Below are 18,902 nucleotides of genomic sequence, written 5' to 3' on the forward strand. Positions count from 1 at the left end.
GAAAAAATTTCATTTTTTTAATTTCACAGCCCAATTCAAATATGTGCTGTGTAAAAACTGTGCGGTCAAAATGGTAACAACAACCATAAATTAATTCCTTGAGGGGTGTAGTTTCCGAAATGGGGTCACTTTTTGGGGATTCCTACTGTTTTGGCACCTCAACACCTCTTCAAACCTGGCATGCTGCCTAAAATATATTCTAATAAAAAAGAGGCCTCAAAATGCACTAGGTGCTTCTTTGCTTCTGGGGCTTGTGTTTTAGTCCACGAGCGCACTAGAGCCACATGTGGGACATTTCTAAAAACTGCAGAATCTGGACAATACATATTTAGTAGTGTTTCTCTGGTAAAACCTTCTTTGTTACAGAAAAAAATTGAATAAAATTGAAATTCAGCTGAAAAAATTAAATTTGCAAATTTCATTTCCACTTTGCTTTAATTCCTGTGAAATGCCTGAAGGGTTAAAAAACTTCTAAATGCTGATTTGAATACTTTGAAGGGTCTAGTTTTTAAAATGGGGTGTTTTATGGGGGTTTCTAATACATAGGCCCCTAAAATCCACTTCAGCACTGAACTGGTACCTTCAAAAAAAGGCTTTTGAAATTTTCTTAAGAATATGAGAAATTGCTGTTTATGTTCTAAGCCTTGTAACGTTCAAGAAAAATAACAGAATGTTCAAAAAACAATGCCAATCTAAAGTAGACATATGGGAAATGTGAACTAGTAACTATTTTGGGTGGTATAACCGTCTGTTTTACAAGCAGATGCATTTAAATTCTGAAAAATGCTATTTCTTGTAAATTTTCTCAAAATTTTGCAATTTTTCACAAATGAAGACTGAATATATCGTCCAAATTTTACCACGAACATAAAGCCCAATGTGTCACAAGAAAACAATCTCAGAATCGCTTGGGTAGGTTTAAGCATTCCGACGTTATTACCACATAAAATGAAATATGTCAGATTTGAAAAATCTAGGCTGCGTCCTTAAGGTGTCACGGAAAATTTTATTTTTTATATAATATTGCTTTTAGTAGGTCATTAAAATAAATTGTATTTATTTGTGTTGTACTTTTTATTTTTTTCTGTCTTTTACGTCTCTATGGGGGCTACCATTTTTTTTTTCATCTCTGTATGTGTTGATTAACGACACATACAGAGATGGAATACGGCAGCTACAATGCATAGGAGTCAATGAACGGCTCCCATCCATTGTATCTGCTCTCTGGCTCTGTACTGCGCAGACGCAGGTCAGAGTCACACAGCAGAGCAGCTGTTTGCAGGGAGAGAGCAGGCGCCATCATGAAGACCAGCTGCACTGCATGTAAGATGTGTGTGTCTGTCCCACTCTCTATCTCACAGACCCCCGCTCTCGTGACCCCCCCCACACCCGACGGCCCCCCCTGTAGTCGTGCAGGAGACTCTGTATAAAGGACACATGATGTAACTGTCCTGGGAATGCTGGGTGATAATATGCCCGGTGTTAGTGTGGTCACCCAGCTTTCCCAGACCCCTGTCACATTCCCAAACAGTCTCAGCACAACTAGAGAGATTTACCGTTCAGGGGTCTGGGAAAGCTGGGTGACGACAATTACCCCTCCTACTGGAGTATGTTTGGGGATGTGACTAATGAACCTCTCACACTCCAGTAGGAGGGGTAATGGTGGTCACCCAGCTTTCCCAGAAGCAGATATAACCAGGAAAGGGCTGGATTGATGGGCTGAGGGTTCACAGGGTTTTTGGTGATCCCCCTCTGTCATGTGATCGGACCTAGGTTACCGGTTCATCAGACGGGGTTCACGTGACTATAAATCTGTCCATAACAAGAGACAGTGCACTCAGGACAAGCCCTGCCCTCATGCCGTAGTTGTGGTTCTGTCTGCAGTGATGGCGGTGGGTGGCTCTGACACCCTCCTCCCCCGTCGGGTCATCTCAGGACAGAAGGGGTGTCCGGATTGGAGACACAGCGCCGCACCTGTCCTCAGGTTGTGTCTGGTATTGCAGTTCACCTCCATTGAAGTGAATAGGACAGAGCTGTAATACCACACCCGACCTGAGGACAGGTGCGGCGCCATGTTTTACTGGACGATCCCTTTAACACTTTTCTCGTGCCTGCAGAGCTGTGTGTGGGGCAGAGCGGAGTGTTAACGCGCGCCGCTGATACTTCATAGCCGCTTATCAGCTCTTTTGAAGAATCAGCGGCAAGCACCCCCCCCCCCCCCCCACACACACACACACACACACAAACACACACACACAAACACGCAAAATCAAGTGTAATCAAGCGGTTTTTGATGTGGTTTTTATAGCAAAGAAGGGAAAGGGAGACCCCGCTGGCTGGCAGGCACAACACTGTAACAAAGTGAAACTAATCTGCGGTTAGGCAAAATAGAGAAGGGTTGCCCTTGTTTCCAGCCAGATACAGGAGTATTCAATAAGATAAAATATAACTTTTATTGGGTATGATTAAATAAGTAAATGATCAAAGACAAAACGACACTCGTTTAAAAACGAGCCAATGCTCACTGGCAGTAGAAGATCTGCGTGCTGAGATGCAAACAGTCAGTCCAGTGTAATGGGTCAGTGTTTAGACAGCGTCTGCAGTACGCTGAAATTGCAAAACAAGATCATAGCAGCGGCTGACAGTCAGTGAGACATTGCGTATAAAACATAGCGAGAAGCCCCCCCGACATGTTTCGCTACGAACGTAGCGTCCTCAGGGGTTCATATGGGGCTACTGACGGCGTATTGTGGATCCACACCCTTTTAAAGCCTCGGTCCGCCATGACAGTGGGCGTCGGTCCGCAGGGACCCAATGAAAAGAGGCTAAACAGACCGGCCGTCAATAGTGAGACGAGCGGGTCGTAAGGCCAATCAGAATGGCCAATGGACTGCACCAATCAGAAATCCAGGAGGGCGCGCCTGCGCACAAAAAGTCGGCGCACATCCTTAAAGGGTGGGAAGACCTTCTAACCGATAATTCTCTACGCATGCTTCACTACCCCTTGGACTTTGAAAAAAGTGCCTTTGATCAAATTAACCTCCAGTTGCAAAAGGAAATTGAGGATATTAAAATCTTCAGTACCAAATCCGAATATAACAACTGTGAAATCAAACTACAAAGAAATATGGAAAGCCTGCAAAGAGAAATGAAGGAACGCAACACCGTAAATATATACGAGACCGCAAAGACTTTGAAACGGGACAAGCGTATTCATTCCGTAAACACACACACCCTGTTATCCATCGTGAAATTAGATCTACTGACTACTCTGAATCTGATATCTCCGGTACAGATGACCCTAGGCCATCCCTTGAGGATAAGAGACTGGGGACAAAGAGAAAAACCAATAACAGGAGATATAATCCTCCAAAAAGAACCTTTTTACCTCTTAAAGTAAATAAACAAATATGCCCTATACAACCTGGCCAAGAAAATCCATCCAGGGTACCCATGTCGGCTCCCTCTTCTTCCTCCTCCTATGCTTTACCCACTATGTTCACGACCAATACGGTTACCACCCCCTTCACAGCGGGGAAGAACACTGGACCATTGGGAGCAAGCATTACAGTGTCAAGTGGCACTGGGAAGAGTCCATCTACTCTAAATACTCCGTTTCCTTTATTAGGACCACCCAATTTGGGTTGGAATCAGGTGAGTTGAGGGACTTGAAGTCAGGGGACCTGATGACTAAAAATGACAGAATGCAGATATATAATTTATCTTCTTTCCAACTGAACCCATATCAGATGGCGCTTCTACAGAAAGGCCTTTCATACCCTCCCACCCCTGGCTATGACGAATTCACTTGGACCAAAGATCTACATTTATTTGCACGGAAGTTAGCTCTACTTAAACATTTTAAAGTTAACCCTTCTCCGAACACTCCAAATACTCCCAATGAATTGAGGACTCTTACTGACCTCGAAGCACTTCTTAATGAAAATGAATTTGGAGCTACTATGGCCACGGGTCCTTTCTCGTCTTTGCGACCAAAGTCACACATGACACCACCGTTCTCCCAATATGGCCACATCGACATATTTGTCAAGATTGTCAGTGCAGATCTACGAGGGTTAAAATACGCTAAATCCAAAGTCTTTGGTAACCTCAGTCATATGGAGCAGGTTGCATTGGATGAACTCTCTAAGAATGAATCCATCATTGTTAAGCCATCTGACAAGGGGGGTAACACTGTCGTTATGGATAGGGATGATTACACATCTATGGTCCACAGACTTTTAGATCATGTGTCCACTTATACCATTCTTGCAAAAAATCCTACCGAACAGTTCACTAGTGAATTACATTCCTTACTTTCGGAGGCAAAATCACAGTTTCTCATCACACAGGATGAGTTTAAAAGAATGTTTAATCCTAATCCAACCCTTTCAACATTCTACGCCTTGCCTAAGGTTCATAAAACATCTCGTCCAATACCAGGCAGACCTATCGTTTCGGGGAACGATAACCTCACGCAAGGGATTAGTTATAAGTAGATAAGATGCTCTCATCCTTTGTCACAGCCTTGCCCCCTATCTTAGAGATACTAAGGACACTGTCACCAGGATCCAGGGGATTTCTGTTACAGCCACCACCTTAATAGCCAGCATTGATGTTGAATCTCTATACACTAACATTAGACACGATCTTGGTTTAACTGCTGTTCAATATTTTTTGAGCACGAAGGGCACTCAGTTCCAAGCACACAATGAATTCATTATTTGACTACTTAAAATTCTTTTATCCCACAATAATTTTATGTTCGATGGTGAATTTTACCATCAAATAAAAGGCAGTGCCACGGGCACAGTTTGTGCACCCACATATGCTAATCTTTTTTTACGGTGGTGGGAAGATAGTTTTGTTTTCACGGATGATTTATGTTTTTTTACCTGTCACATTTTATTCTGGGGTCGATACATTGATGATATTCTTATTTTTTGGGATGGGGACAAATCACTTTTCTTGGACTTTATGGAGATTCTCAACATCAATGACATAGGCATGAAATTCACTTACGAAATACACGAGAAAGAAATTAATTTCCTGGATCTCAAAATCTCGCTGGACCCTGGTGGCAGTGTGCACACCGACATCTATCAGAAGACTACTGCTACCAACAATTTCCTACATTGGGAAAGTTTCCACCCTCCGGCCCTGAAAAAGGGTATTCCCATAGGACAGTATCTCAGAGCGAAAAGAAACTGCTCCGATGAGAAGTCCTTCCAATCTGAATGTGACAAACTTTATGACAAATTTTGCGCACGTGGGTACCCTAAAAAGTCCCTACATAGAGCTTATGCCAGAGCTAGAGCCATCACTAGAGGTGAGTTACTTTATGGAAGAGGGAAGATAAATGCTCCATTATCACCCCAAATTAGATGCATAGGCAATTTTGATATATGCTCTCCTCAGATTTTCTAAATACTGCAAAAACATTGGCCTATTCTTCAAGCTGAGACAACCTAAACAAAACCTCACACCAAAAAATGGTGTATGCTGGGGTCCCTTATTGCAAGTAGACAACCTAGAAGCGAACCATGAAGGGACATAGCCCTTAAAGAAATAGTATACTGAATGATATACAAAAGTACAAAAAATCTTTATTAAATATAATCACCAATAACATATAATGGAATAAAAGATGGGATACATCATACACGGAGATATATACAGCAGGGTCAGATGGCATAGACCATAGACAAACAGAGTCAACCATACAAGGATGACCAAACCACGCTCAGATAGTTCATATGACAGAATTATAAACCCATGGGTATAAGGTAATAAGGCCCACACGTAGTATAGAGCTACCAGCTGATTATGACAATATGCAGAGATAGACAATAAGGTCTATCATTGCCTACAAAATATATAGCAATACATGAAAAGTGAAGCTAGAAGCATCCAAAGACAACATATAGGCTCAAATGGCCAGAAAGATATAACTCTGACGAAGCCGGTCTACAGGGCGAAACGCGCGTCGAGGCGTTCATTCATCCATCCACTTTTTTGATCTCCTGCACTCCTTATCATGTCCCAGGGTATGTGCTAGCTTTTTCAGCCTCTACATGATTGTACTATTGCGTCCAGCTATTGTCAGTTATATCTTTCTGGCCGTTTTAGCCTATATGTTGTCTAACACAGGGCTGTGTTGGGTGAATAAATTCACATTTTTTGCTGAGTGCTGCTTCTAGTCTCTTTTCTTGGATATATGTATGAGGAGTACGTCACTCCTTAATTTTTGAAGCTAGCACCAACCGTTTCTTGGCTATCTACACAGTGCCGCTCCTATACCCTGTTCTATAGTATATATATATATATATATATATATATATATATATATATATATATATATATATAGGTGTAACCTGTCAGTGTAACCCTGCCTGTAATGATAATGAGATGGTACATTATGAATGGTGGATCCTGTGTTATCTATATATACACGTTACCTGTCAGTGTAATCCTGCCTGTGATGATAATGAGAGGTGTGATGAGAAGTGATCTATACAGAACAGGAAGGGTCAGTCCATTATGAATTGTGGATTCTGTATTATCTATATATAGATGTTACCTGTCAGTGTAATCCTGTCTGTGATGATAATGAGATGAGTGCTGAGAAATGATCTCTACAGAACAGGAAGGGTCAGTCTATTATGAATGGTGGATTCTTTGTTATCTACATATATAGATGTTACCTGTCAGTGTAATCCTGCCTGTGATGATAATGAGAGGTGTGATGAGAAGTGATCTATACAGAACAGGAAGGGTCAGTCCATTATGAATGGTGGATTCTGTATTATCTATATATAGATGTTACCTGTCAGTGTAATCCTGTCTGTGACGATAATGAGATGAGTGCTGAGAAATGTTCTCTACAGAACAGGGAGGATCAGTCTATTATGAATGGTGGATTCTGTATTATCTATATATAGATGTTACTTGTCAGTGTAATCCTGCCTGTGATGATAATGAGATGACTGCTGAGAAATTATCTATACAGAACAGGAAGGATCAGTCCATTATGAATGGTGGATTCTGTATTATCTATATATAGATGTTACCTGTCAGTGTAATCCTGCCTGTGATGATAATGAGATGAGTGCTGAGAAATGATCTCTACAGAACAGGAAGGGTCAGTCTATTATGAATGGTGGATTCTTTGTTATCTACATATATAGATGTTACCTGTCAGTGTAATCCTGCCTGTGATGATAATGAGAGGTGTGATGAGAAGTGATCTATACAGAACAGGAAGGGTCAGTCCATTATGAATGGTGGATTCTGTATTATCTATATATAGATGTTACCTGTCAGTGTAATCCTGCCTGTGATGATAATGAGATGACTGCTGAGAAATGATCTCTACAGAACAGGAAGGGTCAGTCCATTATGAATGGTGGATTCTGTATTATCTATATATAGATGTTACCTGTCAGTGTAATCCTGCCTGTGATGATAAGGAGATGAGTGCTGAGAAATGATCTCTACAGAACAGGAAGGGTCAGTCTATTATGAATGGTGGATTCTTTGTTATCTACATATATAGATGTTACCTGTCAGTGTAATCCTGCCTGTGATGATAATGAGATGACTGCTGAGAACTGTAAGGAGCAGTCTACTATGAGACTCATTGGCCAGAGGGCAAACTGCAAGATTAGATAAAGACAAAAAAATAATATAAAAAAAACGCACCAAAAAATCATAAAAAATATGTTTAAACGAAAATTGATTTAAACAATAGATCATTTTCTGATGACACATTCTCTGTAAGTGGTTGAACTGAGCTTTCCTAGATCTCGGCCTAGAGTGCAGCTGTTAATCGCAGCCGCTGCCCCCCAAAATCTGATGCTAAGCCTAGTGCATAACCGGATTCATAGAACACCTTGTAGAGAACTTCTATGTGCAGTCACAGCTCCCTCAGGTCCTGCACTATGTAGAACACATTGCCTGACGTGTTACTGTAATGTAGAACTAAGGAGGAACCCCACCTTAAAGAGAACAGAAAGGAGAAGACCTTTTCTCTCCTCAGTAGATGTTGACTCGCTCATTGCTGTGACGCTATCTAATCATAGTGGACAGCCTCACAGCGATGCAAAAGACCTGCAGGAAATTTCTCAAAATCAGCAGGTTTTCTGCATCGCTGTGAAGCGGTCCGCTCTGATTGGACAGCGTGACAACAAAAAGTGAGGCAACGCCTACTGAGGAGAGATGGTGTCTCCTCTTTGTACCTTTAATTACAACACGCATATGTTAGGTGCAAAACGGAGTAAGGGCTGTAGTGGAACAACATGGAGGGGGGCAAAAAAGAAAATGACAGCGTTGGAATCTGGAGGACGCCAAGTATAAGGGGAGGAATGTGGTTAAAAAAACAACAACAAATAACACAGCAGGTCCTGCTTAATAAACCACGGAGTTCACTTTCTAAATTCATTATTACTGACCTCTGGTAACACCTCCTGGAATTTCCTCCTCCGGTTCACTCTTACACGGTTGATCGACCCTCACTCGCTCTTCTTCTTCATCCTCTGTTTTAATAATAGTCAGATCTTCCCCCTGATTTCACATATGTAACAATTCAGTACAATACAGCAGAGAGTGCGAAGAATCTAACAGATCAACATAAGAAACCACCAAACTCTATGACCTCATCTATGACCGTTAGGGATGCACGATGCCTCGAAACTTCCATACTGTTTAGATACCGTTATGTCATGTATTTCGATACTTAGCTCTGCGGCCGCACAGCTCAGTATAGTAACACATGAATGTATGAGAGCGGGGCTGCGGCTGTGTGATAGTCATTGCCCCGCTCCTGAGTCATGACGAGTGCGCGGGGTCAGGATGATGCGTTGCGGCCAGCGCTGCACTAATGATTGCCGGCACTGAAGACAGAACATGGCGGGCGCGCTGCAAAACACCCCCATGTTCTGTCTTCAGTGCCTGCACCGCCGCTTATTATAGTGCAGCGCCGGCCGCATCACCTCATGCTGACCGCGCTCTCACTTATGTCAGGAGCGGGGCAATGGTTGTATTACGCATCCGCAGCCCCGCTCTATAACGGCGGAGATCAGAGAAACCTCTCATCTCCGCCGCTATTCCCCTGAATGTTGCGATCACAGCGGACTGCAGCATTCAGGAGAAAGGGAGATGCCCCTTGGATCGCATCGCAGGAATCCCTGTGACGCGATTGAGGGACATACCATATATGGGCAGACAGCCCAGGGTCCATTGAAGGACCCCAGGGCTGTCCTACCATATTTCCTGTTGTTAGGGCATATTGAGGTATGTCCTAACAGCTGCCTGTGTACTATCAGTGCACAGGCTAATATACTGGTATGTAGATATATGCCTGTGTACTATCAGTATATAGATATCTGCCTGTGTACTATCAGTATATAGATATATGCCTGTGTACTATCAGTATATAGATATATGCCTGTGTACTATCAGTTTATAGATATATGCCTGTGTACTATCAGTATATAGATATAAGCCTGTGTATTATCAGTGTATAGATATATGCCTGTGTACTATCAGTATATAGATATATGCCTGTGTACTATCAGTATATAGATATATGCCTGTGTGCTATCAGTATATAGATATAGGCCTGTGTACTATCAGTGTATAGATATATGCCTGTGTGCTATCAGTGTATAGATATATGCCTGTGTACTATCAGTATATAGATATATGCCTGTGTACTATCAGTATATAGATATAGGCCTGTGTATTATCAGTGTATAGATATATGCCTGTGTACTATCAGTATATAGATATATGCCTGTGTACTATCAGTATATAGATATATGCCTGTGTATTATCAGTGTATAGATATATGCCTGTGTACTATCAGTATATAGATATATGCCTGTGTGCTATCAGTATATAGATATATGCCTGTGTGCTATCAGTATATAGATATAGGCCTGTGTACTATCAGTGTATAGATATATGCCTGTGTGCTATCAGTGTATAGATATATGCCTGTGTACTGTCAGTATATAGATATATGCCTGTGTACTATCAGTATATAGATATAGGCCTGTGTACTATCAGTATATAGATATATGCCTGTGTACTATCAGTATATAGATATATGCCTGTGTACTATCAGTATATAGATATATGCCTGTGTACTATCAGTATATAGATATAGGCCTGTGTACTATCAGTGTATAGATATATGCCTGTGTGCTATCAGTGTATAGATATATGCCTGTGTACTGTCAGTATATAGATATATACCTGTGTACTATCAGTATATAGATATAGGCCTGTGTACTATCAGTATATAGATATATGCCTGTGTACTATCAGTATATAGATATATGCCTGTGTACTATCAGTATATAGATATATGCCTGTGTACTATCAGTATATAGATATATGCCTGTGTACTATCAGTATATAGATGTATGCCTGTGTGCTATCAGTATATAGATATATGCCTGTGTACTATCAGTATATAGATATATGGCTGTGTGCTATCAGTATATAGATATATGCCTGTGTACTATCAGTATATAGATATATGCCTGTGTACTATCAGTGTATAGATATATGCCTGTGTACTATCAGTATATAGATATATGCCTGTGTGCTATCAGTATATAGATATATGCCTGTGTACTATCAGTATATAGATATATGCCTGTGTGCTATCAGTATATAGATATATGCCTGTGTGCTATCAGTATATAGATTTATGCCTGTGTGCTATCAGTATATAGATATATGCCTGTGTGCTATCAGTATATAGATATATGCCTGTGTACTATCAGTGTATAGATATATGCCTGTGTACTATCAGTATATAGATATATGCCTGTGTACTATCAGTGTATAGATATATGCCTGTGTACTATCAGTATGTAGATATATGCCTGTGTACTATCAGTATATAGATATATGCCTGTGTACTATCAGTATATAGATATATGCCTGTGTATTATCAATGTATAGATATATGCCTGTGTACTATCAGTATATAGATATATGCCTGTGTGCTATCAGTATATAGATATATGCCTGTGTACTATCAGTATATAGATATATGCCTGTGTGCTATCAGTATATAGATATATGCCTGTGTACTATCAGTATATAGATATATGCCTGTGTACTATCAGTATATAGATATATGCCTGTGTACTATCAGTATATAGATGTATGCCTGTGTACTATCAGTATATAGATATATGCCTGTGTACTATCAGTATATAGATATATACCTGTGTGCTATCAGTATATAGATATATGCCTGTGTACTATCAGTATATAGATATATGCCTGTGTACTATCAGTATATAGATATATACCTGTGTACTATCAGTATATAGATATATACCTGTGTACTATCAGTATATAGATATATACCTGTGTACTATCAGTATATAGATATATGCCTGTGTACTATCAGTGTATAGATATACGCCTGTGTGCTATCAGTATATAGATATACGCCTGTGTACTATCAGTATATAGATATACGCCTGTGTACTATCAGTATATAGATATACGCCTGTGTGCTATCAGTATATAGATATACGCCTGTGTGCTATCAGTATATAGATATACGCCTGTGTACTATCAGTATATAGATATACGCCTGTGTACTATCAGTATATAGATATATGCCTGTGTACTATCAGTATATAGATATGTACCTGTGTACTATCAGTATATAGATATATGCCTGTGTACTATCAGTATATAGATATATGGCTGAGTGCTATCAGTATATAGATATATGCCTGTGTACTATCAGTATATAGATATATGCCTGTGTACTATCAGTATATAGATATATGGCTGTGTGCTATCAGTATATAGATATATGCCTGTGTACTATCAGTATATAGATATATGCCTGTGAGCTATCAGTATATAGATATATGCCTGTGTACTATCGGTATATAGATATCTGCCTGTGTACTATCGGTGTATAGATATATGCCTGTGTACTATCAGTATATAGATATATGCCTGTGTGCTATCAGTGTATAGATATATGCCTGTGTACTATCAGTATATAGATATATGCCTGTGTACTATCAGTATATAGATATATGGCTGTGTGCTATCAGTATATAGATATATGCCTGTGTACTATCAGTATATAGATATATGCCTGTGTGCCATCAGTATATAGATATATGCCTGTGTGCTATCAGTATATAGATATATGCCTGTGTGCCATCAGTATATAGATATGTGCCTGTGTACTATCAGTATATAGATATATGCCTGTGTGCTATCAGTGTATAGATATATGCCTGTGTACTATCAGTATATAGATATATGCCTGTGTACTATCAGTATATAGATATATGGCTGTGTACTATCAGTATATAGATATATGGCTGTGTGCTATCAGTGTATAGATATATGCCTGTGTACTATCAGTATATAGATATATGCCTGTGTGCTATCAGTATATAGATGTATGCCTGTGTACTATCAGTATATAGATATATGCCTGTGTACTATCAGTATATAGATGTATGCCTGTGTACTATCAGTATATAGATATATGCCTGTGTACTATCAGTATATAGATATATGCCTGTGTACTATCAGTATATCGATATACGTCTGTGTACTATCAGTATATAGATATACGCCTGTGTACTATCAGTATATAGATATACGCCTGTGTACTATCAGTATATAGATATACGCCTGTGTACTATCAGTATATAGATATACGCCTGTGTGCTATCAGTGTATAGATATACGCCTGTGTACTATCAGTGTATAGATATATGCCTGTGTACTATCAGTATATAGATATACGCCTGTGTACTATCAGTATATAGATATACGCCTGTGTACTATCAGTGTATAGATATATGCCTGTGTGCTATCAGTATATAGATATACGCCTGTGTACTATCAGTGTATAGATATATGCCTGTGTACTATCAGTATATAGATATATGCCTGTGTGCTATCAGTATATAGATATATGCCTGTGTACTATCAGTGTATAGATATATGCCTGTGTACTATCAGTATATAGATATATGCCTGTGTACTATCAGTATATAGATATATGCCTGTGTACTATCAGTATATAGATATATGCCTGTGTACTATCAGTATATAGATATATGCCTGTGTACTATCAGTATATAGATATATGCCTGTGTACTATCAGTATATAGATATACGCCTGTGTACTATCAGTATATAGATATACGCCTGTGTACTATCAGTGTATAGATATACGCCTGTGTGCTATCAGTATATAGATATACGCCTGTGTACTATCAGTGTATAGATATATGCCTGTGTACTATCAGTATATAGATATATGCCTGTGTGCTATCAGTATATAGATATATGCCTGTGTACTATCAGTGTATAGATATATGCCTGTGTACTATCAGTATATAGATATATGCCTGTGTACTATCAGTATATAGATATATGCCTGTGTACTATCAGTATATAGATATATGCCTGTGTACTATCAGTATATAGATATATGCCTGTGTACTATCAGTATATAGATATATGCCTGTGTACTATCAGTATATAGATATATGGCTGTGTACTATCAGTATATAGATATATGCCTGTGTGCTATCAGTGTATAGATATATGCCTGTGTACTATCAGTGTATAGATATATGCCTGTGTGCTATCAGTGTATAGATATATGCCTGTGTGCTATCAGTGTATAGATATACGCCTGTGTACTATCAGTATATAGATATACGCCTGTGTACTATCAGTATATAGATATACGCCTGTGTACTATCAGTATATAGATATATGCCTGTGTACTATCAGTATATAGATATGCGCCTGTGTACTATCAGTATATAGATATATGCCTGTGTACTATCAGTATATAGATATGTGCCTGTGTACTATCAGTATATAGATATAGGCCTGTGTACTATCAGTATATAGATATATACCTGTGTACTATCAGTATATAGATATATGCCTGTGTACTATCAGTATATAGATATATGCCTGTGTACTATCAGTATATAGATATATGGCTGAGTGCTATCAGTATATAGATATATGCCTGTGTACTATCAGTATATAGATATATGCCTGTGTGCTATCAGTATATAGATATATGCCTGTGTACTATCAGTATATAGATATATGCCTGTGAGCTATCAGTATATAGATATATGCCTGTGTACTATCAGTGTATAGATATATGCCTGTGTACTATCAGTATATAGATATATGCCTGTGTACTATCAGTATATAGATATATGCCTGTGTATTATCAGTGTATAGATATATGCCTGTGTACTATCAGTATATAGATATATGCCTGTGTACTATCAGTGTATAGATATATGCCTGTGTGCTATCAGTATATAGATATATGCCTGTGTACTATCAGTATATAGATATATGCCTGTGTACTATCAGTATATAGATATACGCCTGTGTACTATCAGTATATAGATATACGCCTGTGTACTATCAGTATATAGATATACGCCTGTGTACTATCAGTATATAGATATACGCCTGTGTACTATCAGTATAAAGATATATGCCTGTGTACTATTAGTATATAGATATATGCCTGTGTGCTATCAGTATATAGATATATGGCTGTGTACTAATATATGCCTGTGTTCTATCAGTGTATAGATATATGCCTGTGTGCTATCAGTATATAGATATATGCCTGTGTGCTATCAGTATATAGATATATGCCTGTGTACTATCAGTATATAGATATATGCCTGTGTACTATCAGTATATAGATATATGCCTGTGTACTATCAGTATATAGATATATGGCTGTGTACTATCAGTATATAGATATATGCCTGTGTATTATCAGTGTATAGATATATGCCTGTGTACTATCAGTATATAGATATATGCCTGTGTACTATCAGTATATAGATATATGCCTGTGTACTATCAGTATATAGATATATGCCTGTGTACTATTAGTATATAGATATATGCCTGTGTACTATCAGTATATAGATATATGCCTGTGTACTATCAGTATATAGATATATGCCTGTGTGCTATCAGTATATAGATATATGGCTGTGTACTAATATATGCCTGTGTTCTATCAGTGTATAGATATATGCCTGTGTGCTATCAGTATATAGATATATGCCTGTGTGCTATCAGTATATAGATATATGGCTGTGTACTATCAGTATATAGATATACGCCTGTGTGCTATCAGTGTATAGATATATGCCTGTGTACTATCAGTATATAGATATATGCCTGTGTACTATCAGTATATAGATATATGGCTGTGTACTATCAGTATATAGATATATGGCTGTGTGCTATCAGTGTATAGATATATGCCTGTGTACTATCAGTATATAGATATACGCCTGTGTACTATCAGTATATAGATATACGCCTGTATACTATCAGTATATAGATATACGCCTGTGTACTATCAGTATATAGATATATGCCTGTGTGCTATCAGTGTATAGATATATGCCTGTGTACTATCAGTATATAGATATATGCCTGTGTACTATCAGTATATAGATATATGGCTGTGTACTATCAGTATATAGATATATGGCTGTGTGCTATCAGTGTATAGATATACGCCTGTGTACTATCAGTATATAGATATACGCCTGTGTACTATCAGTATATAGATATACGCCTGTATACTATCAGTATATAGATATACGCCTGTGTACTATCAGTATATAGATATACGCCTGTGTACTATCAGTGTATAGATATATGCCTGTGTACTATCAGTGTATAGATATATGCCTGTGTACTATCTGTATATAGATATATGCCTGTGTACTATCAGTATATAGATATATGCCTGTGTACTATCAGTGTATAGATATATGCCTGTGTACTATCAGTATATAGATATATGCCTGTGTACTATCAGTATATAGATATATGCCTGTGTACTATCAGTATATAGATATATGCCTGTGTACTATCAGTGTATAGATATATGCCTGTGTACTATCAGTATATAGATATATGCCAGTGTACTATCAGTATATAGATATATGCCTGTGTACTATCAGTATATAGATGTATGCCTGTGTGCTATCAGTATATAGATATATGCCTGTGTGCTATCAGTATATAGATATATGCCTGTGTACTATAAGTATATAGATATATGCCTGTGTACTATCAGTATATAGATATATGCCTGTGTACTATCAGTATATACATGTATGCCTGTGTACTATCAGTATATAGATATATGCCTGTGTGCTATCAGTGTATAGATATATGCCTGTGTGCTATCAGTATATAGATATATGCCTGTGTACTATCAGTATATAGATATATGCCTGTGTACTATCAGTATATAGATATATGTCTGTGTACTATCGGTGTATAGATATATGCCTGTGTGCTATCAGTATATAGATATATGCCTGTGTACTATCAGTATATAGATATATGCCTGTGTGCTATCAGTATATAGATATATGCCTGTGTACTATCAGTATATAGATATATGCCTGTGTACTATCAGTATATAGATATATGCCTGTGTGCTATCAGTATATAGATATATGCCTGTGTGCTATCAGTATATAGATATATGCCTGTGTACTATCAGTGTATAGATATATGCCTGTGTACTATCAGTATATAGATATATGCCTGTGTACTATCAGTATATAGATATATGGCTGTGTACTATCAGTATATAGATATATGCCTGTGTACTATCAGTATATAGATATATGCCTGTGTACTATCAGTATATAGATATATGCCTGTGTACTATCAGTATATAGATATATGCCTGTGTACTATCAGTATATAGATATATGCCTGTGTGCTATCAGTATATAGATATATGCCTGTGTGCTATCAGTATATAGATATATTCCTGTGTACTATCAGTATATAGATATATGGCTGTGTACTATCAGTATATAGATATATGCCTGTGTACTATCAGTATATAGATATATGCCTGTGTGCTATCAGTATATAGATATATGCCTGTGTGATATCAGTATATAGATATACGCCTCTGTACTATCAGTGTATAGATATATGCCTGTGTACTATCAGTATATAGATATATGCCTGTGTACTATCAGTATATAGATATATGCCTGTGTACTATCGTATATAGATATATGCCTGTGTGCTATCAGTATATAGATATATGCCTGTGTACTATCAGTGTATAGATATATGCCTGTGTACTATCAGTATATAGATATATGCCTGTGTACTATCAGTATATAGATATATGGCTGTGTACTATCAGTATATAGATATATGCCTGTGTGCTATCAGTATATAGATATATGCCTGTGTACTATCAGTATATAGATATATGCCTGTGTACTATCAGTATATAGATATATGCCTGTGTACTATCAGTATATAGATATATGCCTGGTACTATCAGTATATAGATATATGGCTGTGTGCTATCAGTGTATAGATATATGCCTGTGTGCTATCAGTGTATAGATATATGCCTGTGTACTATCAGTATATAGATATATGCCTGTGTACTATCAGTATATAGATATATGCCTGTGTACTATCAGTATATAGATATATGCCTGTGTTCTATCAGTATATAGATATATGCCTGTGTACTATCAGTATATAGATATATGCCTGTGTACTATCAGTATATAGATATATGCCTGTGTATTATCAGTATATAGATATATGCCTGTGTACTATCAGTATGTAGATATATGCCTGTGTACTATCAGTGTATAGATATATGCCTGTGTATTATCAGTATATAGATATATGCCTGTGTACTATCAGTATATAGATATATGCCTGTGTATTATCAGTATATAGATATATGCCTGTGTACTATCAGTATATAGATATATGCCTGTGTACTATCAGTATATAGATATATGCCTGTGTACTATCAGTGTATAGATATATGCCTGTGTACTATCAGTATATAGATATATGCCTGTGTTCTATCAGTATATAGATATATGCCTGTGTACTATCAGTATATAGATATATGCCTGTGTGCTATCAGTATATAGATATAGGCCTGTGTACTATCAGTGTATAGATATATGCCTGTGTACTATCAGTGTATAGATATATGCCTGTGTACTATCAGTATATAGATATATGCCTGTGTACTATCAGTATATAGATATATGCCTCTGTACTATCAGTGTATAGATATATGCCTGTGTACTATCAGTATATAGATATATGCCTGTGTATTATCAGTGTATAGATATATGCCTGTGTACTATCAGTATATAGATATATGCCTGTGTGCTATCAGTATATAGATATATGCCTGTGTACTATCAGTATATAGATATATACCTGTGTGCTATCAGTATATAGATATATACCTGTGTGCTATCAGTGTATAGATATATGCCTGTGTACTATCAGTATATAGATATACGCCTGTGTACTATCAGTATATAGATATATACCTGTGTGCTATCAGTATATAGATATATGCCTGTGTACTATCAGTATATAGATATATGCCTGTGTACTATCAGTATATAGATATATGCCTGTGTACTATCAGTATATAGATATATGCCTGTGTACTATCAGTATATAGATATATGCCTGTGTACTATCAGTATATAGATATATGCCTGTGTGCTATCAGTATATAGATATATGCCAGTGTACTATCAGTATATAGATATATGCCTGTGTGCTATCAGTATATAGATATATGCCTGTGTACTATCAGTATATAGATATAGGCTGTGTACTATCAGTATATAGATATATGCCTGTGTGCTATCAGTATATAGATATATGCCTGTGTACTATCAGTATATAGATATATGCCTGTGTACTATCAGTATATAGATATATACCTGTGTGCTATCAGTATATAGATATATGCCTGTGTACTATCAGTATATAGATATATG

At 37.7% G+C, this 18,902-nt stretch overlaps 1 protein-coding gene across 1 annotated transcript in view; it reads right to left on the reverse strand.

Moving 5' to 3' along the window:
* Positions 1-8,562, reverse strand: part of LOC142671139 (uncharacterized) — a gene marked incomplete at its 5' end in the record, with an annotated part of 46,978 nt that extends 38,416 nt beyond the window's left edge. The window contains 2 exons of the mRNA XM_075847156.1: positions 7,563-7,655; positions 8,451-8,562. Coding sequence (XP_075703271.1) covers positions 7,563-7,655; positions 8,451-8,562 — 205 coding nt within the window. The remainder of the gene's footprint in view (positions 1-7,562; positions 7,656-8,450) is intronic.
* Between the last annotated feature and the right edge of the window lie 10,340 nt (positions 8,563-18,902).

Source organism: Rhinoderma darwinii, assembly GCF_050947455.1.
Source record: "Rhinoderma darwinii isolate aRhiDar2 chromosome 1 unlocalized genomic scaffold, aRhiDar2.hap1 SUPER_1_unloc_27, whole genome shotgun sequence".
In the NCBI taxonomy this organism is placed as follows: Eukaryota; Metazoa; Chordata; class Amphibia; order Anura; family Rhinodermatidae; genus Rhinoderma; species Rhinoderma darwinii.